This window comes from Jaculus jaculus, chromosome 1 (genome assembly GCF_020740685.1).
Source record: "Jaculus jaculus isolate mJacJac1 chromosome 1, mJacJac1.mat.Y.cur, whole genome shotgun sequence".
In the NCBI taxonomy this organism is placed as follows: Eukaryota; Metazoa; Chordata; class Mammalia; order Rodentia; family Dipodidae; genus Jaculus; species Jaculus jaculus.
Window position 1 is genome coordinate 275855041 of NC_059102.1, and position 26068 is coordinate 275881108.

Genomic DNA, 26068 nt, shown 5'->3' on the forward strand with positions numbered 1-26068 from the left:
CAACGGAAGGATAAATAAATGCGCAAGGCTACCAGACACAGGTAACTAGAATTATATGCCTTTAAAAAGTTTCAACTCCCTAACCAAAAATAATCTGTGAGGATCCTAATGACCCTTAGAATCCTTTGAAATTCTTTTCTTTAGTTTCATAAAATAATTCTGCAGCTATCCTTGAGAGGAAGGCAGCTACCTCAAGTGGGAGATTATAGGATGGGAGTTGGGAGGAGGAAAGAGAAAGTGGAATTAAGGGACAAAAGGGAGAAAAGCTTAGGCGAATCAACGGATTGCGATCTATCTGCTAGGAATGAACAAGACAACATCAAATGAGGAGCTGTCAGCTGGACCATACAAAAAGCTAAATGCACACAAAAGGTTTTTTTCTTCTTTTAAATCTACCATACTGCTTCAGTTCATTTCCAATGCAACAATCTACTCAACACCAAAAATGGTCATATCTATCATAAATACAGAAAGTCAGTTTTTAAAACTTATTTTTTTAAGCTACAAGTCCTCAACACTCTTTGTGTGTGTGGTTTTTTTTTTTCTCTGAAAGTGGGAGTGCTTAACTTTTCCCCTTGAAATTGGCTTCAGCAGAAAAGCTATTCCTAAAAATCCCCAGAAAGCTAAAGCAGTTCACATTGTTTTTCTTGAATACTTTTTGCCCATTTTTAAATTAACAAAATAAAACAAGTCTTTTTCTTTTCTGGAACAAAAAAAAAAAACTGAAAAAATAATATATATAAAACAATGATTCTGAAAACAGAACAAAGTGTGAGCGATTGACCTGAGAATAAAAAGACATTACATTTCTTTTTTTTTTTTTTTCCTTTTAGCAAGCCATTGGTATCTGAATGCTAAGATAGCAAGAAATTTAAAACTGTAACAAGGTGGAGTGCTTTCCCATACAGTGCATGCCGGGCTCCTCTGTGCTCTCAAGGTGGGGCGGTCATTGAAAAGGGGCAAATATACAAGGGGTTTAAGCTCCAAAGACATTAGGGAGGCCCTGCGGACTTCTGTTTCCCAGACCAATAGTACCTTTAAAAGGACACAATGTAACAGGGTTAGGGTTTCTCTCTCTCTCTCTCTCTCTCTCTGTGTATGTGTAATATTAAAAGAAAAAACAAAAACAAAAAAAGACAAGAATGTAAAATCACCGGCATAGATAGGTATATGGGAAAACAACCCACGCTTTTTCCTTTTTTTTTTTTTTCCTTTTTTTGTGTGGTTTTTGTTGTTTTGTTTTTGTTTGTTTTTTTTCTTTTTTCTTTTTTTTGGTTAGAAGCTTTGGAATTGCAGTTAGTCTATTTTTTTTTTTGAAATTGGTTTGTTATTAATTTTTTTTATTTATTTAAATTCATTTTTGTTTGTATTGTTCATCTTCAAAGCTTACAATCTGAAGGTGTCCGTTCCTACACTGGTCAGACCACTGTCCTTGGGGCAGCCGGGGTCTTTGGGCCCCTCCACCACCGGGCTCGCCGGTCCGTCGGACTTTTGGCTGAGATCCGTGTCAGACTCCTCCGAATAGTCGTCTGTTGGCATCGAGGGCTGAACCCCTGAGGTGCTGCATGAACTTGAGGTAACCGTTGAAGATGAGGAGAGAGGAGGAAAAGACGGGGGCTTCGCGGCGGCGGCGGCGGCGGCGGGGGCGACGACCACGGCCGACGCCCGCGGGCCCACAGGCGGCCAGGACTTCCGGGAGGAGGCCGCGGCGGCGTTGGCGGCGGCGGCGGCGGCGTTGGCGGCGTGAGGGGGCGCGGCGGGCGCGGCGGCGGCGGCGGCGGGGGCGGGGGCGGGGGCGGCCGACGAGGGAGGGGGGCTGTCGTTTGAGTGAGCGGCAGACTGCGAGGTAGATGCGGTGCTAGGATCGGGGAAGCAGGCAGAGTGAGGTAATAAACTAGGGTGCTCTTTGGCGTTTCTTGCTGCTCTCGTGATTGTTCTGTGTTTGTGCAAGGCCGACTCGAGATGTTGACTCAGAGCTTCCTCCCCACAGAGCGCGCTCTCGCACGCCAGGCAGTGGTACGAGCCGCCAACGCCGCCGCCGCCAACGCCGCAGCCGCCGCTGCCGACGCCGCCGCTGCCGCCGCCGCCGCCTCCGCCGCAGCCGCCGCCGACGCCCGTGGGGACGTGAAGCACCATCTCTTGCAGGTTCGCCACAGACTGGCCGAAGAAGCAGAGGGACTTCAGGTGGCTCCTGGCCGCCTCCTCGTCGCCGAAGCCCGCCTGGCACTTGCGGCAGACCAACTTGTACTGCACCTTTGGAACAATGAAGGGGTCGTAGAGGGAGTCCGCACTTTTGCTTTCTGCTTCTGGCTCTTCGGGGGGTTTCGGCAGGAGGGGGGACACCTCACGGGGGGCGTTTTTCTGCTCTTCTGGTTTGGGGGATTCTTTGGCAGGGTCTTTGTCTGGGGAAGCAGCCCCCTGGGGGACTGGGGTTTGGCTTGCTTTGGGCTGCTGCTGCTGCTGCTGCTGCTGCACTTTTTGCTGTTGCTGCTGCTGCTGCAGCTGCCGCTGCTGCTGCTGCTGCTGGATCGCTTCCTGCAGACTCTGCTGGTATTGCTGGTACTGCTGCAGTAGGGAGCCTGGAGACAGCCCCATCAGGGCCTGCGACAGGGCAGGGCTGTATGGAAACAGGCCTTCCATGCCATACATAGGCTGCAGGTACCCACTCTGCAGGGCGCCAGGGATCTGGGGAGCGTAGTAAGGAGAAAAGCCTGGTACAAAGTAAGGAAGGAACTGGCTCGTGAGCAGTGCGGTGGGGTCTGAAGTCAAGGCTGCCTGCAGGGCCTGTAGCTGAGCAGGGTCCACTGCATACTCCATGGCTGGCAGTGGGGCTGAGATGGTGGCCGTAGCCGCAGTGGGGGCCTCTCCTTTCTCCTTCTTGGGGACAGGCAGGGGTTCCCCTTTCCCTTTGTGTGCCTTTTCCTTCTCCTTCCCTTTCTCGCTGTCCTTGTCCTTGCGTGGCTGCTGTGGAGGGAGCTGCGGGGTGGGTAGCGGCTGGGCTGCTGGAGGTGGAGGAGGCTGCTGCACCTGTGGCGGCGGCGGCTGCTGCTGCTGCTGCTGGGGTTGAGGGGGTGGCTGAGGGGCCATGGCCATGGTGGCTTGTGCTGGGGTCGGGGAGCTCAGAGACGCTGAGGACGGTTTATTTGGTAATCCAGATGTGGGGAGGCCAGGGGAAGGAACTGTTGTGCTGGGCAGACCCATCAAGTTCGGTTTAGGAGACGTTAAAGCTAAAAGGACAGAAAGAGAAGTCAAGGTTCATTCTGGGGTGGTAAGGATGAAGTAACAGAAGATTTACCTGCATCACTGACACATAGCCTCAGATGTCAAGGCTTAAACCTGAAGGATCCTCTTAAAGGCAATGTCAACACATGTGTCCCACCCTGCTAAGGGTTCAGTAGCCAAGTATTTTAACCAAGATCCAGTTCTGGGTCAGCTCCTAAACTACTTCTTTCATCTAACTTCCATAACTCCCTGCATGCCACTCTCACAAGTTCACATTTTCCTTGTCAAGCACTTCCCAAAACCATACTGGGAGTGCATGGCACCTGATGGAGTCTGGAGGCTCCAAAGCTGGCTTCTTCCATCTGGGACTCACTTGAACCAAAGGCTGTCATCAAAGTACCGCAGAATTAGCACAGCCAAGGCCTCATGAGAAGTTGTCCAGAGAAGAAAGCAAAAGAAAGAAACCTGGCAAGGCTCCAAGGCCACATGAACAAACTAAACACCTGTCACATGCTCTTCCTCACCATCTTCCACTACTGCATCTGATACAGTGCTAAAGGCAGCAAGAAGATGTATGGGAACGTGGGAAGGGCAGGCCCACCATGAAAGAAAACATATTCAGGGAAAACTGTTCCAGTGTCCTGGCTCAGCTGATCTGCTCTGACAGGTCTGTTGAATAAGACCGCTCTCTCCTGCTCCTGTGTAAATACAAGACAGCCAGAGGGCCAGTGGGACTGCAGATGCTTGGGAAACCATCACAGGAAGAACAACAACAGGGTCAGAAGTAGAAAAATCCAAGGTGGTGACACACTCAGTTCCCAAGACACCACAGCTTATCAGAGACATTTCTCTTTCCTGGCCTCTATTAAGTACAGCCTTCACCTGTGACCTTGCTCAACCCTAATCTACCATTACCATTAAAACCTTTGCTCACTGTGGAGCCTAAAAGCCTCCAGCACCATAGCTACCTCCCACATGGAGAGTGATGGAAGATGGTGTTGCTGCAGATGGTATGCCAAGCTTTGGATGTAATAAGACATGGAGAGAAGAGTGTGCAGCATGACATGAGATGTGGAGGAACAGTACTGAAATGATGGTAGCACACAGGCAGTTGCCCTTGGAGCATCTTCAGGACAAGAGAGTGTATACAGTCTCACAGCCTCTCACCAGGACTACCTTCTGCCAGAAAGTGGAGGTACAGGTTGCATAGCATGACACTGTCTTCATGACCCCAGCTTCCCTCCCCCTGCCCTCCAAGAAACAATACTGAAGCCCAGGTTCAGTAAAAACCATTCTTATTTCCAGCTAGTAGCACTCAGTGGACTGTCAAAACTTTCATATTTCAGAAAAAAAAGGAGCAATGTTGCTTCAAGTTGCCAGTTCAGGAAAGCACTGATGTTGACCAACCAAAGCTTCCCTCCATGTCACCTAATATACTGTTCCAAAAAAGCAGGAGGGAACCACTGAGAGTAACTCATCCAACTTCCTCAGCATACATAGGAGACCGAAGCCAGTGGGGAAGTGACTGACTACTGAGAAAAGTTCAAAGGCTTGTTGGCCAAACTGGCACAAGTGAGGCAGAGACAGAGGGGATTATGAACTCTAAACGTGGGGCATGACTTCCTGTGGGCCAGAGCCACCAAGAATGAGTGAGTGCAGATTCCCCCAAATCCATGGCTTCACTCTGAAGAGAAAGATTCAGGTCAGAAGGCCTTAAACTGACACTGCATAGACTATACTGATAGACTACATAAGAGATGCATAGATTAAACATTTATTGAACCCCTGTTATTTACCACATTCTGCACTAGCCATAGTGGCTCAAAACTCTTACAATAATTCCATGAGCTTGATTTTCTGAGCTGTGAGATCAGAACTGAGCAAGTACTTCATCCCCCTGGAAGTAGTTACTCTGGAGTCACATTAACCCTGTTTGGATTATGGCTGACACACATCAGATGTGTGACCTTTGGTCCACCTCTTGGAACATCAGCTTTCCACAGCAGAAGGTTATAGGGATTAAATGAAAGGCCATGTGGAAAGAGCTTAGCACTGGGCCTGACATGTAACAAGTGCTTGACGAACACAAGTTCCTTCCCTCCCGTTCCAGAGCAAGTGCTCTCGAGAGCTGCAGTTGTTAAGATGATAGTGACTGGAGCACATCTAGCTGCCCTGCTGATTAAGAGCATGGCTTTCTGTCTCTAATCCACTCTAAGTGGTCAGAACCTGAGTAGCACTAAGCATATACCTGTTGACTGACTGGCTCATATTGGGTGTTGTGGAAGAGCACATAGCACTGGGAAGCCCGGAGGCCTGGGTGGGAGCTCTGGCTCCTACCCTAGCTTGCTGAATGGTCTTGACCTCTCTGGGCCTCAGTTTTCTCATCTGTAAAACAAGGGGAATAGATCAGACATTCTAATTCTCCTTTTTATTTTTCCACATTATTATGATATGCTGGGCCTTCCCAAGCCCCTCTGCCAAGGCCCTGAGCTGCAAGGATAATTCAGTGCCTGGTCAATTTCCAAAGCCTCTTTTCAAGCTCAGATTGAGCTGGCTTTAATATCATTTTGTGGTACTACTTTCCAACACTGATATGCAACAACTTTTATGTCTTAATGTTTTCTTTTCTTGTTCTCTTTGGCTATGAGTCTGAGACCAGGAATGCAGCAGCACCATGTTCTGTTAAACTAACATGAAAATTGTAAAACTTGGAATTCATTCAACCAGGACTGCTGTGGTAACAGGCAGGGAAGTATTGATCCCTGGGAAGCTGGACACATTCTGAAGGGAAAGAGGCACTTTGAGGGTCCCCTCTTTGGTGGGTGTGTGCTGGTCAGCACAGGCCGTTAAAGGGTGGCACTTGCTAACTTGTGTTCAGTCTTCACAAGACCCTGGAGGAGAAGGGCTAATTTATGAAGGATGGCTAGATCCAGAAAAACATGGTTGAAGACAAACAAGGAGAAATAAGAAAGGTCTGTAGAGGAACTGTAGGCCTCCCTACTGAGAACATAAAAGTAGCAAGCATTTATGATTCATAATGGGTGGGACAGAGGAAAGGGACATGGGATTGAAGGGGGACTAAGGATCCCTAAGTGCACATTAGTAATCGTGTCTGGAAGATATAACACATTCATGTCAAAATTAAGAACCACACTGTCCGATACAAGATTCCTGGTCAGCACATTTAAACAGAAAGGCTGTTCCCCATAAAACCTAATGCAGCCATTGTTCTGGCTAGAAGAGCTGCTTCCTGACAGATCTGCCATAGTAACTCACTACAGAAGATGTCAGGGACCTGAGGTATGAGGGCAAAGGGTTGATTTAAGTTCTCTCAGGCCCAACTTAGACTTAACTAGGACATCCAGCTGTCTTCTATTTGAAACAAATACCTAGGAGATATCAGCATCCCCACAAAGACAGAATAGAATTCCCTTGAGATTAATACATCAGGTCTTCCATAGTAACAGTTGTCCTGGGTGTGGTCCTAAACAGACTGGTTTCAGGGTAGATGGTTGGAACTGAGCATTTCCATCCCTGACTGGAAAGGCAAAGAACCCATGTACACCATGGCACTGGGAAGACTAGGCAGGCTAGAACTGCAGTTCTACTGGTAGATAACCAGAGAAGCAAGGTTCCTGTTTGCCCAGCACCGGGAGGGTTTGGGTGGCAGACACATAACAAAACACTGAGCGGCTACTGAATGCTGAAAACAATCACCCGGAGCAGAACCCACCTGTGTTGGATGGAGTAAAGCTTGGCAAAGAGGGACTGTTGAGGCCGGGGAGCAACACAGGAGGAATGCCCTGGAGCGCTGGGTATGCAGTAGGAAGGTTGAGAGCCTGAAGAGGGGCGTTATCAAACATCCCTTGCTGCTGAGCTGCCAGTCCAAGGACTTCATTGGCCTTTTTAATCCGGTCTAGCTCTTGTTGAGCCATCAACTGACGTACAGTGGCTGGGTCAAAATACTCCTTCTCCTTGTCCAACTGGCTTCCAATGGTATCTTTTACTTTGGAGATATGCTGTTGGGAAAAGATATGGTCACGTACAGACAGCCGAGCGCTGTACTTGATGCCACACAAAGTGCACTCTGTTTTGGGTCCCTCGTAACTCGTTTGGTTTATACCAAAATGCTTGGCCATGCTTAACTTGGATTTCTTTTCTTTTGCCCGGGCATTCTGGAACCAGACCTGAACTACTCTCTTTGGCAGTCCGATGTCATTGCCCAGGACCTCGCACTCTAGCATCGTGGGCGTCCTGTAGTCATTGAAGCATGACTTGAGAACCTTCAGCTGCAGATTGGTCATTTGAGTGCGAAAACGTTTTTGCCCGGGTCGATCCCCGCTGTCACCAGATTTACCTGCAGACCCGCTTGCACCAGGACTTGGGGAGCAGGGGTCTGCAAGGCTTGAGGTTTCACTGTAGTCCACTGTACCTTCATTGTCATATTCCTTGCTATAAAAGCTTGGGGCTGGGCTGACCAGACCAGATGACAACCGATCTTCATACTCAGACATTGCCATCATGGCTGCTTTGGTCAACCCTTCATTGGGCGCAGAAGAAGATTTGGTTTCAGTTGCTATTCCCGTTGCACTGTCATTATCTGCATTGCCCTCGTCTCCCGTCGTCGTATCTGTGATTGCTGTGTTGACAGAGGAACAGTCATCGTTGTCCAGTTTCGTTTGGTCAAAGTTCAGATTAACCGAGGACATGGAGGGGCTTTCAAAGTCTTCAATCCCTTCCACCTTGATGGAGGAAGGGCTGAGCAGAGTTCTGGGGGACAACTCCATGGTTTTACTCACAGGTGAGAGGGGGACACCCTGACCATCACTACTGGTTGGGGGTAGGTGGGAAAAGCTAGTTCCATCAAAGATATCTCCTTTCATCTGGAGTCCCCCATCACAGTCTAAGAGCATGGCAGACAGAGTCAGGTTGTAGCCAGCTCTCTTGGCTTCATGCCAGTGCCGAGACCGGATATGCGCCTCGAGGGCAGTCTTGGCTTTGAAGAGTGCTCTGCAAAAGGGACACCGCCTGTGGGCCTGGGCTGGGCCCACTGCCCGGAACTGTCCTTTCCTCTCTCGAGCTCGGGTGTTCTGAAACCAGACTTGCACCACCCGTTTCTTCAAGCCTACCTCGTGCGCGATGTGATCCAACATCTTTCGAGTTGGATTGGAGTCCAGTAGATACTTCTGGTAGAGAATTTCTAGCTGTTCTGGTGTAATGGTTGTCCTCAAGCGTTTGTCTCTCTGAGGCTCTTCTCCTCCCGTCCCACTGTCATTTTCGCCAGGGCTTGCACTGGCCTTCTCCTCCAGCTTTCTCTTAAGAGTGTTCATTGTAGAGGTTGGTGTTGAGGGAGAAGTAGCTGAGCTGGCCGGGATCTGAGGTATGGCCCCGGAAAGCAGCTGGCTGGCCAGGAGTGGGTTACTGGGGTCAAACAACATGAAAGGCATGTCTAATGACCTGTCTAAGAACTGGGGGTGGATGAACTGGTTCTGTGCACTCAGGAAGTGAAGCTGCTGGTGCTCTTGCCAGTGCTCAAAGGATGGGAACGCCAGTTTACACTGGTCACACTGGTAGGGGATTAGCTGAGGAGGTAGGTTTGCCAGCTGTTGAGGAGTTGAAGTATGGAGAGGTTTGAGGGGCAGATGGGAGATCTGAGAAGGACTGGGGCTTGACTGGGGAAGGGGGCACTGAGGAAGAGATGCCTGGGGAGATGGCTGTGGTAAGGAGGGCGGGGCAGCCAACGGAGGGAGCTTCTGCTGGGGCACGTTTGTCTTCTGCTCGGGCTGGTCTTGCTGCTGCAGCTCGGGCTTTGGTTGTCCTTGCTTTTCTTGGGTTTGGTTCGCCTGTGCACTGGGAGGATCAGCCTGCTTTGGTTTCTCTTCACTTGCCTCTGCTTTGGAACTGAAGGTGGCCAGTTCGTCGGCCTCTGCTGTGAGCTGCAAGAAAGCAGAGGGAGCCGTGTTGGCTGATGGTGCTGGGGTGCTGTAAGCCTGTGGGGGCATGGGGGTGCTGCAGGAGGAGCTGGTAGGGGTGAGGATCTCCATGGCATCCATGGAATCCTCATTTTGGCTGTCATCCTGCCCCTCCTCATCCTCGTCCTTGTAACACAGCTTCTTCTGGTGTTTGATGAGGTCAAAAATGCGCTGGAACACAAGGCTACACTTTTTACACTGGTAGTTCAAGTTGCTCGTTCGAATGTACCTGTCGTTTGTGAGCTCACGCCGCTCTCCATCTTTGCCCTCTCCCTGATTCTCATAATTTTTCCTAGCCTTCTGTCGGGCGTTTTGAAACCATACCACTATGACGCGGGTTGGAAGGTTCAATAAATTAGAAAGCTGTTCAAATTCATCATCCTTTGGGTAAGCATTGGCATCAAAGAAGTCCTGGAGTACTCTGAGCTGGTAGTCAGTAAACCTTGTTCTTGAGGACCTCTTACTTCCCCAGTACTCCTGCTTCTGAGGTTCTGGCGAAGGGGGCCGTGAGTCGATCTTGAGCTCCTCCAGGCTGGTGATAGGAGGGTTGCTGAAGTTGTAGGGGGAATCCTTGTTACGCTGCCGCTCTTTGAAGAGAGTGTTCCTGAACCAGTGCTTGATCACTTTCTGGGGCAAGCCAGACTTGTCTGCCATCTCTTTGATCTGCTCTTCACTGGGTGAGTTGTTAATGTCAAAATACTGCCGTAGCACACGGAGCTGGTCATCCGTGATCCTGGTACGAGGCCTCTTGTTCTGCTGCTGGAGCAGGGTTGGATTGAGCTGGTGCTGATATAGCTGGGCCAGGTCAGCAGGCAGAGGCTCTACAGGGCCAAGCTGAGGGGGCAGTTGAGCTGGCAGAGTCTGCAGTGGCATCGTCTGCATCATCAGTGGTGAGAAGATGGGCAGCTCCATCGGCATGGAGAGCTGGGTAAGCGGCACGGATGGCTGGGCTGGAGCAATAGTAGGTGAAGTGATGGGTGGAGCTGATGTGGGGATGGCTGGTGTGGAAGCCGGCTGTGGGGGTGCTGCAGGAAGTGGTGGGGGAGGTGGGGGAGGAGGAGGGGGTGGCGGCTCTGGAGTCTGGGGCCTCAGGGGGTACAGTTTATCATAGTGCTCTCTGTACTGTTTCGCAAACCTCTCCAGCTGTTTGAAGGGAAAGTAGTTCTGATGCACGTGCTCTTGGTGGCTCTTCAAAATCAAGATGTTGGAAAACAACTTGCCACAGGAATCACACTCAAGCTTCTCTGGGTTCTCACCCTGTTCTGTCTTCCCGTTCTTCTTCTGCACCTTCTGCTTGTTCTCATTGTACTGGATGACCAGCTCAAAGCCAAAGTTCTCCAGCAAGGCCTTGGTGGCGTTCCCTCTGGCATCTGAGGCGATGCGTGGAGGAAGCATAGGCGGCTCAGAGCCACCCCCTTGTGCCAACTCTTTCTTCTCTTTGGCCTTCAAGGCATCTGGCAACGAATCCTTTGGTCCTGTGTTGCCCTCTACCCCCTCGGCCCCCTCCCTCTCTCTCTGACTTTCTTTTTCCTTTTCTTTGATGGCCAATTTGTTCTTCTTTTCAGGATGCTGGCTTGGCTGAAGGAGGGCTGAATGACTCTGGGACAGAGTGAGTTGGCTTTGCTGCTGCTGCTGTTGCTGCTGCTGCTGTAGAATCTGCTGGTGGCTCTGTTGTGGGATCTGAACCTGAGCCTTCAGGTCCTCCAGCAGGCCAGGGCCCGTTCCTGTCAGCGTCAGTGCTCCACTGGTCACTGGCAAGCTCACCTCAGGATTGAGCTGGAACTCTGCACTGGGAATGTAGAAAGGGAAGAGGAGATGCTGCTGTTGTTGCAGCTGTAGCAAGGTCTCAGTGGTCATGGGAAAGTGAGGAAGAAGAGTGGGGTTGAACAGCTGAGACTGTATCAAGGCAGCCTGCTGCTGCAGTTCCTGCTGCAAGTGAGCCTGGACTTGAGCCTGGGCCTGGGCTAGTGTTTGTGCTTGCTGCTGCTGCTGCTGCTGTTGTTGCTGCTGCTGTTGTTGTTGCTGCTGCTGCTGCTGCCTCGATGCAATCATATCTGCAAGCTTCTTCCGGTTGGCCTCCTTAGGTTCTGAAGGGGCAGTAAGGTTGGCACTGATAGGATTCCCCAGGGGTGGCATCCCCACACTTTCAGTGGGCACTTGGCTCAGTAAGTTAGAGCTTGGAGCCATGCCAGCACTACTTGGATTGGTGGTGGTAAACGAGTTAGTGCCACTGGTGTTCACAGGGCTCGGTGTGGAGGAGCTCAGGGAGACACCACCACTGTTCCCAGTCCCATTGCTGCTGCCACTTGCAGCCTCCAGCTTGGCTGCCCGGGCCTTGGTTTGATGCAACACAGACCTCATGTGGATCTCCAGCGTGGAGCTCTGGCTGTAAGCCACATTGCATGTGTTGCACTTAAAGGGTTTGTTGTCTGGGCTGCTGGTGGGTTCTGGCTGGCCAGTTGCCGATTCTTGGAGGGCTCTCTTCAACTTGTGCAGGTGGGAGACAGAGTTGTAGTGCACTAGCAGGATGTTCTTCTGAGTGAAAGATTCCTTACAGACTGTACACTTGTAAGGACGAGAAGGGTCGAGAAACTTCTCCATGGTAAAGTTGGGGCCTTTTCTGAAAGGTAGAGCTCTCTTTGGCTCTGAGCCTGAATCTTCTTGTACTGACCCAGAGTCGCTGCCTGTTGGGCTCTGCTTATCTTCCAGGTCACTCTCTTCCTCCTTGTCTTCTTCAACAATTATGGTATGGTCTTCAGCCAGGGTGGGGTCTCCCATTGCCAGGAGGTCCCCATTGGCCAGAAGGCCACCATAAAGCTGTTGGATGTCAGCCTCACTCAGCTCCAGGTGGCTTGTCTCCAGGTGTTTTTTCAGAGCCTGAAAAGTCCGAAAACTGCGCTGACAAAGACAGCACATGGTGGCGGCTCTGATCACATGGTACTGAGAGTGGAGCTGCAACTTTTCAATGGTTTTGAAAGCCAGACTGCACTGATTGCAGCGGTACTTGTACACGTGGCGATCTGACACAGGCAGCTGAGGCCTCTTGGCATGCACCTCGTTGAAATGGGTCTGAAGGGCAGCAGAAGTTTTGAAAACCTGATTGCACCCCTTCTTCCAGCAGAGGAAGTTGGAGTCTTCTCTCGCAGAGCTTGGGTCAGCAGAAGAGGACTTCAGATCTCCACTGTGCTCTGTGCTTACGGATGGCAAGATGTTCTTCCCCAAGTCCTCTGAGGTTTCTGAAGAAAACAAAATGAAGCAAAACATAGTAAGCTCAAAGATAAAGAAGACTTTGTTTCTGAAGTGGCATCCAGAGCCATTGGCCCAGCCAGGCTTTATGAATACAGGGAATGCCCAACCTGAGTGCCAGAATCTCTCCACAAGGCCAGTAAGAGGACAGCTTATAGGCAGGGTATGTATGGATAGAGGTGAGTAAAAGGATATAGAAAGGTCCAGCTCATAACAGGCCTGTGCCATGTTCCTGATCTAACAGTCTTCTTTCTAAACAGTATTTAATTGCTTGGCTTAGAAGCTTCCATTTCTTATGAACTAGTCTGACAGATGCTGATCTTAAATGGGACTACCCTTTCATGATCATCTTTATGTAATAAGCATTAGGCACAGCAGATTTGAGGTGAAAGGTATACACACTAATGCTGTCTTAAGTTAAGGGGAATTTATAGACTTGTCTACTGTAATAAAAAATTTTGAGATATATGAGCATTTAATTTCTTGTTACAGTCTATCCTTTGAATGGTGTGTGTGTGTGTGCATGTGTGCACACGCACAGGTGTGCACACACATATGTGGAGATCACAGGTTGATGTTGGGTATCTTTCTCAACTGCTCCCCACCTTATTTTTGAGAGTTTCTCTCACTGAACCTGCAGCTCACGAATTTGGCTAGACTAGTTAACTAACAAGCAATCTCTTCCCTCTGCCTCCCCTACCCTGGAATTATAGGCACATGCCCAGCTTTTATGTGTGGTCCAGGAGTCCAAACTGAGGTCCTCGTACCACAAGGCAAGCTCTTTATCCATTGAGCCATCTCCCCAGCTCTGATGCCCCTCTCATTTTTTTCATTGTTAATTATTGAACCCAGGGCATTGCTCATGGTAGGTAAGTACTTTTCTACTGAGCTACAACCCTGACCCCTTCAATGTAAGACTTTGCACTGTTATGACTATTCAATAAGCAATGAATATTCATGTGATCACTTATTAAGACACAGTAATTTTGTTTTACAATAAGATTATCAGTAATACCTATCACTACCCTGGCCCTTTCAGGTGTCCACTGCCTAATATGAACAAATCTTAAAGAAGAAGGTGAGGCTACAGTTGACTGAGCACTCTTTAGTTTAAGCCTTAGATATGTGTAAAAGACAGGACAGCCTCACATTAGTCTAATGATCTAGCTAGGAACCACCACTCTGTGGCACCAACAACCATAGCATTGTCTACAACAATGGCCTCTATGTTCATGATAAGGCAATCCCCCAAAGACTCAAAGAACTCTGTAAGGGGCAGCTAGAAAGACAGTTAAGTCCTTAGAGACATTATTAGCTTAAGAAGTTGGGCCTACTAAGAGTGTCTCTGGTTGTTCACCCCATAACTGGATACTCCAGGTGGTATGTATCCATATCCAAACCCAACTGGTTCTCAAGTACAGCTTTCTCACTTTAAACCACATGAATAACCTACAAACACATACCAAGAACTAAAGTAGCCAATGGCAATGACCCACATCTTTGATCAGCTCCATTCAGCTTGAGAGTACTGCACAGAATTCTTAGGCCCTCTCCCCATGAAAAGTTTTGCCTAGGTTTTATAATGTTTTAATTTATACAAGTCAAGTCCAGTGCCACTAACCAGGCTGCTTTCCTGCCTCTTCCAAACTGGAATTCCCATCTCGATCTTGAACAGCTGCTGGGAGGAACATGCTGCTGGGCATCACCATCTCAGGGGTGGTCACCTGGGAGTGTGAAGCAAACAAGGACAGTCAAGTCAGGGAGGAAAGAGGCACCAAACAGGAAAGGCTTAAAAATTATTTAATAAGGAAAATTAGCCTTCACCAGTGCAAAGCTGGAGGTGTCACTTTTCATAGCTCACTGAAGATTCATGTTTATTAGACAAAGCTCACATCAGTCAAAAGTGTTTCTACGGTTACATTCTGGACATAATTAGCAGTGCACACTTGAAGAATAATCTTATTATTAATATTTTTCCTTTATGCAGAATTTTGACTTTGATCACTGACAATGTTTTGTCATGGGCTGTGAAACTTCTTGTGCAACCAATTAGGTAGATAAGTTGAAAGGCCCACCTTAAGCTGCTGAAAACATAATAAGGGCCCTAATTAAATCATACCTAGTAAAGTACACTGTAATCTTGAAGCAGGGAGCATTGTAGTACTGTTTTCAAAATGTATTCAGGCAGGAAGAGGAGGGGAGGAAGAGCGAAGGAAAGGGTACAGAGGAGAGAGGGGAACAAAGGGAAGGCCAAGGACATGCAGACACACTGGCAGATTTTCCAGGAAACAATGTTTTGTAACCCTTTACAAGCTGCTATCAAGCACAAACAAGCATTTTTTTTTTTTTTTAATGTGACTCACTTAAACCAGGATTTCATCTAGAGCCTTTGCCTGAGATATATGACATCAGAGTGAACATCTGCCCAATATCCCAGCCAAGAAGGGTTTCTTGTACAGCATTTTTCCACAGAGCACCCCTCAAAATTGGGGCCATTATCCCATATGCCAATATGGGATACTAATCTACCAATCCCGTAACAGTCTGGATTTAAGTAAACTACACCTTTCGACCAAATCCTCCTGTCTTTCTCTAGCCCCCCGCTGCATGGCCAAATGCCTGTCACAAATTATTGGTCCTGTGTGAACCCTCAATACCCTGAGTAAAGAATGATGGTTCTTCATTTCAAAAGAAACAATGTCTCCTTGCTTGCCATAAGGTAGGAAGGCTAGGTGGCAGTAGTAATTCCGAATGAATTAGAAATCATCTTTAATTTGGTGATAACCTGAAAAAAGGACTGACCAGGAAATGACGGGAGTAGACACTGTAGTTACTGGTAACCTGTGTGGTGCTCAGGTCCACTCAGAGGCATTGTCAGCCAAATCAAATACCACACAACTGCAAGAACATTCTCACTTTTTGTTGCAAAGTTTAAGACACTTAGATTTAAAAAAAAAATATATATATATTTTACAAAAGTCTCTGTTACTTTTTACTGATTAGAAAATCAGCCTTTCTCTAATAGTTGCTGGCATGTTCACTAGTATCTGAAACAGATTCAGTAACTACAGGAAACTTACACAAATGCAACCACTAACAGCAAAAAGATAACTCACTATCATGTTTAGGGGTGTTACAGGTCCCCCCACGCTGCAACCTAGATGCCAATAAGTACAAAAATTAAGCAACAAGCACTCCAGAGCAGGGTTCTGAGCAACCCCATGTTTATGAAGAGCAGGTGTGTGGCAGGTGAGTGTGAGTGACATAGATTCCTGCTCCCACAAACACCTGCACCGTCACACAAAGCTTGTTGGCAGCTGGTTAGGGCTAGCTGTTGATGAATCGTTCAGAATGGAGTGGAGATTGCCAAACTCGTTCCATCTATTTTCTTTTTAATAGAAAGCATTTCTGACCGGTGTGGTTGGGGAGTCCAGCGGGAATCCAAGAAGTGAAAGGTCACCGATTAATTTATAGTCCTCAGCTGAGGGGGAGCACGAGGTTGGGGGTAAGATGGGGAGAAAGGGAGAGGAAGAAAAGGTTCCCTCCAACCTCCTCTCTTGGTTGTAGCTGCGGGATCAGTCCTTTTCTGGGATCTTTAGGAATTATGAAAAATGAATCATGAGAAATAAAAAAGCCCTACAGAGTAAAAAAGAATAAAATTATCTAACACCTCAGCTGCACATCATTATAGAAAACTGTGGGCTTTTTATACGCATTACAGTAAGGCAGACATCCCCTCTAACAGACTCAGTACGACGGATCAGTAATTGTTTTCATACACTTTAATTAGAAAAACTCAGATGGCTATGAATAATAATGGAAAAGAGAGACTTTTGCACTTGAAAGGTTGAAGTCAATCAAGTGTGAATGACGGCAAAAAAAAGAGAAAAAAAAAAGACACCAATTCATCAGCCCTCTGTTGTCTCGCTGCGACTTTAATCATAATTCCTGATTGGGATTCAAGAAGGCAGTAAGCAGTGGTTCTTTGTCTGCCTTCACCTTCCATCAATTAACTCTCTCCGAAATATAATCATCAACTTCACATGCTCCTCTGCATCTTAATCTGGCCTCCAAACCTGGAAGCCCTGCCCTGTGTGTGTTTAAGGAAGGACTTATATCTATCTACCTGCCTCTTCTCATCTAAAGCACACCCATCCTGTCCCTGGAAAGAAAACAAAAAGTGATTCGGAATGTGAAATTTTATCAGGTAAGAAATCTCCAGGAGGCAAAGAGGAGGGATCCCTGAGTCCCTGAAGGGGGTCCCAAGGTTAGATCTAGAAAATCTGGTGGGCTCTATGGGTGCAGGTATCTAAACTGCAGTTGACTGGGCAGCTAAGAGAGGGGCCTCATCAGTTGCTCGTATTAATGTCTCCATTCTTTCTTCCTCTCCTGCCAGCTTCCCAAGCTTCCAGGCTTATTCCAAAGGAACAGAAAGCCCACAGAGAAGTCCTGCTCAGTGAAGAGGAGAGAGAGCCAAAGGCAGACTTCCCTCATACTGGCCTTGACACCATCTTTGTTTTCCATGTAAGGCTGACTCTTCTAGCCAGTTCTCTGATCACAGCTGCAAGTGGACATCATCAGTTATTCAAATGTGTTACGTCTATAAAGACCCATTCTTCTAGATGGAGCCTAGAAGCATGGAGGCTTACAAGAGGACAATACCTGGTTATGGCACAACTGGAACCATTCTGAATGTGCCCAAACTCGAGAGATCCTCAAATAACTGGGCCCCAACCCTTACTCATTGGATGACACACACATTCATTATCTCTGGCTCTATCCCACCCCCTTCCTTTCACTGTCTGCCTTCCCTTCTGCCCTGTAAACAACCTCAGCTGTGGACTTAAAAGGCAAAGAAAGTTCTGAGACTTGGTCAACACCCAATGAGCTCACACACATAGACTTTAGACACTGTACCATCCACATGAATTGACTTTTCTGATAACATGGACATCCAGAAACACTGAACATGCTAAATCATGTTTCTGGGACTCCACTCACTAGTAGGCCTGAAAATATTAAAACAGACTTAACAATGACATAAAATTCTTCTGAGTAAGAAAAGCCAACCAATTGGAGCTATTATTTCTATAGCATTTGAGCTTTTAGGGTTAGCATTGGTTGTACAAAGGGTAGTCTTCTAGACACTGCGTTTTCATCTCACCCTTTCTGAGTCACATTAACTTCCAGAGTAATCTGGAAACAGTGGCTTTTATATCTATCTACCTATATTTCTTTCTTTCTTTCTTTCTTTCTTTCTTTCTTTCTTTCTTTCTTTCTTTCTTTCTTTCTTTCTTCCTCCCTCCCTCCCTCCCTCCCTCCCTCCCTCCCTCCCTTCCTTCCTTCCTTCCTTCCTTCCTTCCTTCCTTTCTTTCTTTCTTTCTTTCCTTTTTTTGAGGTAGAGTCTCACTCTAGTCAAGGCTGACCTGGAATTCATTACATAATCTCAGGGTGGCCTTGAGCTCATGGCGATCCTCCTACTTCTGTCTCCCTAGTGCTGGAATTAAAGGCATGTGCCACCACACCCATCATAAGTGTGTAAACAGGTCTCATATATAACAAGGGAAATATGGAGCTCAACTCTAGTGCTAAAACCTCCAGTTTAAGCAGTTCTCATATATAATAGTAGAGATAGAAGAGTTTACATTAATAGTAAAAATCTTCAAACTTATGAAGTTGTAAGAAAACTCAGTTGTTGAGAGAGAAGGGCCATGAGCCATCTGTTCTTATATGCAGCCTGCCCTACCTGCTTATGAAAAGAGCAAGAGAAGGTTCCTGCCTCCAAGAAGCTTACCATCCACAGTAATCTTTGAAGGCCACAGACCCCACAGGAGATTTAATGAAAGGTTCAGACTACTGGAAAAATATTTTCACACCCAGAATATCACACATCATTTCAAGGAATCACAGGTTCCCCACAGGGGAAATCCATGGACTAAAGTGAAATCACTCTTGGTCAACGAGAAGCAACACAGATCCCAAAACACCAAATTCTAACTCTCCTCCCTTGTCATTGTCTTGGATTGTAATTTAAGTCTCAAGGATTCATACCTCATGGAGTCCAGAGTCTTAGATGTGGTTCTGGTTGCCACCAAGAGTGCTATGAATCTTTCTTGAGAGAAGCTGCAGTTTGAAAGAGGCTCAACCTTCTCTCCCAAACTCACAGGCACAAAATGTCCAAATTCAACATTTTGCTACCTTCATGTCGGATTAGTCATTCAAGTTCACCTGTCAAAGCTGCCCTCAGATGGGCTGGCTTAGGTTAGATTGGCGCTATCAGCCCATCCCATGTGCTGGAAAGCAGAGATGCTTTCTCAGAAAGAAAAAGTGTTGAGCCTGGTCATTTTGAGACCCTTGGTTCCTCAGCCTTAGTGAATGTTCACTGATGGGGACTTCTTTGCGAAAGGCCTATTGTTCCACTTGAAAGACTCCCCAAGATCTAGATGTCTGAGGAAGCCCCAAACATTTCATTTTTAAGTGAAAATCAATATAGGGACGTACCTCAACCCAAGAGGAAAAGATAAGGTGTCTTGGGACAGAGCTTCCTGGTGTAGATCTAGTTACTGTCTATGTTCTTATGATGCCATACTGGTTCTGTCCCAAAACTAGAAAGCATGAGGGTGAAACTTACCTGCTTTCAGGGATGGTCAGTCTGGCTAGTAGTGTATCTAACGTTGCCTGCTCCAGTAAGAGTCTCAACGATCCCTTCTCCCTTGGATATAGACAGCTATTAGGCCCACTAGCTGGGTACAGCTGGCACAAGGGGCGCCTCTCACAACAGAGCTTCACAGGCTTCCTCCTCTTTACTGCTTTCTCGCCAAAGGCTGGGTATAGAATCACAGGCCTTGTTTCTTTCTCACTGAAACACTGTCTGTTTTTCTCTTTTGTCTTAGTGTCTTTCATGTTCTTAATATACTTTAAAAATTTTATAGTTTGAGACAGGGTTTCATGATAGCCCAGGCTGGCTTCAAACTTGTAATCCTCCTGTCTCAGTCTAAATGTTAGGATTATAGGTATAGGTATGTACCACTATACCTGGCCTACTTTTCAATTTTTTTTTAATTGACACATCAGTGTACAGATTTATGGGTACAGTATGAAATGTCAATATATGTAAACCATGTCTACTGATCAAATAAAGGTATCAATATATTTACCACTTCAAAAATCACTTCTTGATGGTGAAACATTGAAAAGCCTCTCTTCTATCTTAAAATATATCATATTGTTAACTGTGGTCATACTACTGTACAGTACCATACTAGAATGCATTCCTCCTATGTAACTGTGACTCTGTACCTGCAAACACCTCTTTAACTCTTCCACAACCATTCTTTTACAAAATGGCTTCCTTGTGGTTGTTTATACAGTTGTTTTTAACACTAAAATCTCTCCCTCCTCTCTCTCTCTCTCACACACACTAATATTCATGTTAGCCAGAAAACAACACAGACCAGACCTAAATTTTAAAACCCAAGAATGAAAAAGATTGATACACGCGGGGGGTGGTGGGGAGTGGGCAGCAAACATGGTAACAGTTCCACACATGCACTTGTGCACACAGAGAAGAGAGCTGAGGGAGAGAATGAATTGGAGAGAAAAGCTTCATTAGACTCTGAGAGGCAAGCAGTGGCAGTATACCAAGGTCAGTTCTAATTTAGACCATCTAATTGGCAAACAGGCTCCAAATGGCTATCATCTCACAGGGTCTGGAATTAATGAAGCCCGATTATTTTCATTCCCTTCCTCTGAGATGGAGACAAAGTGAACGAGCTGATACCCGGGTGGGTGTGACAGCCCCAGGGCCAATGGGCATGGAAGAGTGCCCTTGTGTGTGTGTGGGGAGGGGGTTGCCCCAGAGACCACTACACAGATGGAGGAGAGAGAGTCATAGACACTGCTTAAAGATCACAGGAGACAAACTACTGCTCCCAAAAGGGAAATAGAAAACAACAGGCAAGGCGGGGCCAGGAGCCCAGGAAGGAAGTCTGCGCATGGACAAAGCACATAATGATGAAGAACCATGAAAAGGAGGGCAGAGAAGAGTTAGAGAAAGAAGGTGTTTCTGGGCTCAGGAGCCCAGCCTCATTTCCACCGTGAGGGGCTTATTTTGTTAAGTAATTAAGGAACAAGAAAAATGTCCCCCTATTAATGATCTAGGTTCCTAGTGGCATGTCCTCTCACTTAGAAAACACTGATCGACGGAATAATTTAAGAGTATTGAAATGCATGGTGGGTGGTCCCTCCTATTTTTATTTAGGGGGTCAGAAACATGTACCCTGATGCTCTCATCCCTTCTTCCCCCCCAAAAAACTGGGGAAGTGAAGCCATAGAACTGTAGCTCCTACTTCTCTTCCACCAATTTGAAGCCTTTTCTGTAAATAGCAGAGACTTAGTTACTTGAAATCAACATTGTGTGTGTATGGAAGGGGGTGCCCAGCCATGTGCAGAGGGTACTTGTTTCATCTTCTTGAAGCTTTATAGATTTCCTTCTCTCAAATGACGTGTATGAAGACACCACCTGAACTGTTTCAATAGGCCAAGCAGTGCTGTGGGTGTGGTTTCTACAGTACAGGGCTAGCACTACAACTGTTCCCAGTGGAAAATACTTTTCAAGCCCCCTCATCAGTAAAAAGAAGGGGGACCATAGAAGACATAGATATGAGATGCAGAGCATAAGTAAGCAGCTGTTGCCATAGCAACAGACATATTAGACACTGCAGGTTCCTGAAAGCTGTCTGATAAGGTATTATTAAATGAAGCTTCCTAAAAAAAATAAAAAAAAAAAACGGTCTCCATTTACAAGGGAACGGAAAGACATTGTGTAGAAAAGTAATCTATTTCCATTTATCAGGATGGAATTTACTTTTAGAGGGAGTGAAACCCAATGCAAGCCAGATCTGAGACTTTGAACCCAGACATGGAAAAAAAATCATCAGAATTCATAGCTGCTTCACATCTGCCAGGAATCCCATATCTGGAAATTTTGCCAGCTTTTCTTAATCTGCAGCCAAAAACACCCACCTGAGACAACCGATTGTGGGGGTGGGGGCAGGAGACTCTTTTATTACCATTCCACCTAGCTGCTGAGAAATAGAAGTTTGTTCTTTGGAAGATGAGTGTCCAGAAACTGGCCACTCCTGCACGGTATAGACTAGGAAACAGCCGATCTGGGAGGCATTTCTCATCGGACTTTTCTGTTTCCTGCTCTACTTGGCTGAGTATAAACAGATAAATCGTCAGACAGCCTGACCAATCCTTTCCCAGGGCCAATTTTCTAATAAAATTACAGTAAAATACCCTCTAGGGGCATGATTTTAACCACAGGTTCATTATAATCACTTAGTTGTAAAACAATTGCAAATTCCATTTTAACACCAAACTTTTCAGAGGAAAGATCCTGGCATCTGACCAAGATCAGTATTCTAGTCCTCAAACCGGATTCCAGTTGACCCAGGGGAACGGTTGCAAATTACCCTGGAGCCTTTAAGTTGTCCACCTTTTCCAGACTGAGGTAGAAATGCATCACTTGGCTCAACACAACCCATTCCTATGACTAGAAAAACCAACTCCCTGTGACAGCCATGCCATAACTCCACCTTCCCATGAAGCACGGAAAAGCATCCTTACAAATACTTCTAAGGAAAAAGTAAAGCACTTCTATGATTATACCTCCCACTACTTTCAACTTTATCTCACAATCCATTAACTCACTTGTTGCTAGCAAATTGACTTCCTATATAACCAGCACATTTCCCACAATTTGCACACTTTTCAGAAATGTCTAGCAAACATCCCCATTGTCTGTGAAAAGATGAAGCACATGGGGTTTTTATACAGTGTGCCAAGCAGAGCCCCTTTGGGGAGTATAATTATGTTGGCAGGGGTAGAAGGAAAAGCTTTATTATTAACTGGCTCTCCCAGTGTATGCTTCTGTTCCCTGGCCTTGTGCACTAAACTCTGTAGTGCTACATTATGACGTAGAGGGTCTGTAGCAGTAGTCGTCAAGTTTAAGAACAGGGCAGTGTGGCTGTGGCACTGCTGCAACATCTTTACAAGGGCAATAAGCTTACGATTATGAAGGTGGATTACTTTCAGAATATCTTAGGAGTAACTATGCAAACACAAATGGACTATCCTGCCCTTGAAGACTCCACTAGCTGATGAAGATTCATACTGATCATGAGACTCACAACTTCAAAGGTACCTATGTGATGAAAATGACTATTGGAATATAATTTACATGCCTGTCCTGAGAGATGTGAAAAGAACTCTGGTATACACAGTACTGGCTGCAGCTCCTGACACTAGATATATAAAAACAAAACAACCACCTGCAAAGAAAACTATAGCTAAGTGCTGAAAATGCTTCTGTCCCCATACCTGTTTATTCCTTCAGACTCCAGGTTTCCAAACACTGAGAAAATGAGGGGAGGCCTGTGAAACCCCCTTGTTGTTTCCAAGATGGGTGAGACTGCTGGGGAAACCTGAAACCCAGAAACCCCATGATACACAGGAGGGTCCGCTCCAGAGAGCCTCTTTCCACAAACATCACAAGCCTGTTTGAAAATGCCCATGGAAAGTGAATTTATACTTGAGATGTCTTCCTCTGGAAGGAAACCTGAGAGAGGTCAACTTAGAGTTTCCCACTGTATGAAAAGTTCTCTTGATGCATCATCAGTTAAATGTTCATTGTGACTCACCATCACTTACACAACATCATTAATTTTACATAACTAAATGGAGTTGGATCTGCCACAGAAGTGACATGTCTGTGACCTGCACATTCTAACACGGGACTGTGAAGTGACGTTCTCTTAGAATCACCATGAAAAGCCAACCAATCAACTTATTTCTCCACTGTTGACATAATACCAAGTTAGAGGGAAGGATAATTTTACTTTTCCTCCTCTAGTGACCAGGAAAGGACTGTCATGATGGCCTCAGCATAGTTGAAAGCAAGACATGACCATCAGCTATGGTGTTTTCAAAGTTTTTACACCAATTTTTTTAAAAAAGTTAAAATTTTAATATTAAACTTTTGGCCCATGTTTATAATGGTATTCTTTCAAAGCCAGAAGGTGTGGCAATATCATGTTCAAATGTAAAGCTTACAGTCATGAAACATATATCCAACTTGACAACTTTCTTGTTTTGAGAATAAAGTATTCACTTGAGGAAGTCTCACATTTCAGGACTTCACCTAGAATTGAAAATGGGTTCAAATATCCACTCTTCCACTTGCAAATGGCACCAAGTCAATTAGCGTCTTTGACATTCTGTTTCCTCATCTGTTAATGGTAATATGTCACTTAAAAATTTATTTTTGTTTATTTTTATTTATTTATTTGAGAGCAGCAGACAGAGAAAGAGGCAGATAGATAGAGAATGGGCGCACCAGGGCCTCCAGCCACCGCAAATGAACTCCAGATGTGTGAGCCCCCTTGTGCATCTGGCTTATGTGGATTCTGGGGTATCGAGCCTTGAACCAAGGTCCTTAGGCTTCACAGGCAAGCGCTTAACCACTAAGCCATCTCTCCAGCCCTCACTTTTTTTTCTAATACAGAGTTAGCTATGAGGATGAAAGGCAGCATAATGAACATATGAGCCATTTAGACTATGACCTGCACGTGGAAGGCTTGGGGATCCTGAATAAGGGTTTCTTCACCCAGGTGGTGAGCTAACCCAGGCCCCTGCATGGGGAGTTGAGAAAGACACAATCAACACTTTGGGCGTGATCATGTCATGGTCACATCAAGTCTCAGACAGGTTCAATAAAACAAAGGTCATAAAAGCAGGATGATGTATGCATATATCTAATTTTGCACAGGCTTTCTCTTCCAAAGAACAAAGGTCTTGCTCATGTTGTTGCCTCGCCTTGGACCCTCAGAGGAAGAAAAGTAGCAGGGTCCTGTTCCTGGTGGGCTTACCGTCATAATGAGCTTCTCCACGCAGTCAGGTGCCACGCTGTGGAGATGGGTGAGGTGCAGCTGGAGGTGGATCTTGTTGTTGAGCATGTCTTGGCACAGGGGGCAGCGAAGCATGGGCTGCACTGAATGCTGTGTCATGGCATGCACCCGGAGCCGGTTCACATCAGCGTTGCTGTATTTGCAGTATGGACACTGGTACATCTGTGGGAGACACACCAGTGCTCTGGCTGACTCTTCATCCTCATGGATCACTGTGTCTGCCCCAAGTACATCCCTCCACCCCCCAAAAAAGTTCACTCTCCCTCGCAGCTCTGGCCTCACCTGCTCCGGTTTGATCTCCTCTGATGTTTTGGGCCGTTTTGAAGACAGTGGAGACTCCGCGCTACCTGGGAAGGATATGCGTTTGGAGGTTGCAGGAGAGTCTGTCAGCTCCTTCTCTGCCTGGCTGGATGGCGCTAGAATAAAAAGCAGAAAATGCACATAGTAGCCAGACCAGGCCAAAACTCCTGGAGGGTTTGTGTTGAGTGAAAAGAAAGATTCATTTGCAGCACAGGATTTTCTTAAGACACAGGAATTCAGGAGCAATGACTATCCAGACTGACTTATCAAGCACGTTGGAAAAGAAGCAAATGTTTCTCTCCTGTCTGCCACACCCCCCTACCATGAATTTCTGTGACTACTACCATAACAACTGGATACTTGGGGGAAAAAAGAGGTAAAGAGATGCAATAAAAAGCTTTGGAGCCGGTTTAAAAAAAAGCTTTGGAGCTGGGCTAAATCCAGTTTCTTGTTCTAAGTTCCCTCAACCTAAGCAGGCTGCTATCTTCTGTTGGGGGGGGGGGGCAGGGCATGTAGCAGCAGGGCTGAAGGAGGGTGGCAAAACCTCACCAACTGCTTTGCCAGTCTGAGTACCAGACACTACTATACAGATGTAAGAAGCTATACCTATGATGTTATTGTCCTAACTCTTGGAGTCACAACATAGCGTGTCATAGGCAACCTGATAAATATAATCTAAATAGGGTTCAGTGGACATCTTTATATAAACATGTGAAAAAAAGTATGGGGTTCAGCAGTTGGCTTTTGGGGAAGAAATGATTGAGAAGTAGAGCTAAGTAGGACATGAATCCAGGTTAAACTGAGCCAACACTGTCAGGGCAAGAGAAACTTTAGAGTGGGTGGTAAGAGGGAAAGTTTCCTGTGTGCTTATACAACCATGCTTCTGCACCCCTTCTGCCTACACCGCTTTATACCCCCCCAAAAAAAAACAACAACGAGAGGCCCATGAAGTTAGAATAGCAAACAGTAGGTGCAGAAGTGTTGGCAGATATTCCTGGAAGCATAGAAAGGAGCCTAGAAGACCTTGATGAGAAAACGGCTCGGCTGAGGGCTTCCCTGGGATGCATGGGGCTCCTCCAGAGTGCACATCAACTCCAGTCTAGTCACAGGTAGTCATTCCAAACCCTGCTTGGTATCCAAGGGGTGGCTTTCTCAGTTTAGACAGACAAGGAATACCTTTGGTTTTTTCAGAATATTGTTTAATGCAGTAAGAAAAAAAAGTCCTGAATAAAATATATACCCACTGCTGCTATAAAGTAATGATAATGTGAATCAGCATAAAGGTCACTGGTTTAGAAAGTCCAATTTTTACTCCATGGGAAAATTGACTCCTGTCTCACCCTACCCATTATCTAGCAT

General features: G+C 46.4%; 1 protein-coding gene across 2 annotated transcripts in view; it reads right to left on the reverse strand.

Moving 5' to 3' along the window:
* Window positions 1-787: 787 nt before the first annotated feature.
* Zfhx3 (zinc finger homeobox 3) overlaps window positions 788-26068 on the reverse strand; it is a 253338-nt gene continuing 228057 nt past the window's right edge. For both annotated transcript variants that reach the window (XM_045144053.1, XM_045144105.1), the window contains exons 6-10: window positions 24692-24825; window positions 24371-24571; window positions 14062-14164; window positions 6956-12430; window positions 788-3227 (exon numbers count right to left, since the gene is read on the reverse strand). In XM_045144053.1, coding sequence (XP_044999988.1) covers window positions 1387-3227; window positions 6956-12430; window positions 14062-14164; window positions 24371-24571; window positions 24692-24825 — 7754 coding nt within the window. In that variant the 3' untranslated portion in view covers window positions 788-1386. The remainder of the gene's footprint in view (window positions 3228-6955; window positions 12431-14061; window positions 14165-24370; window positions 24572-24691; window positions 24826-26068) is intronic.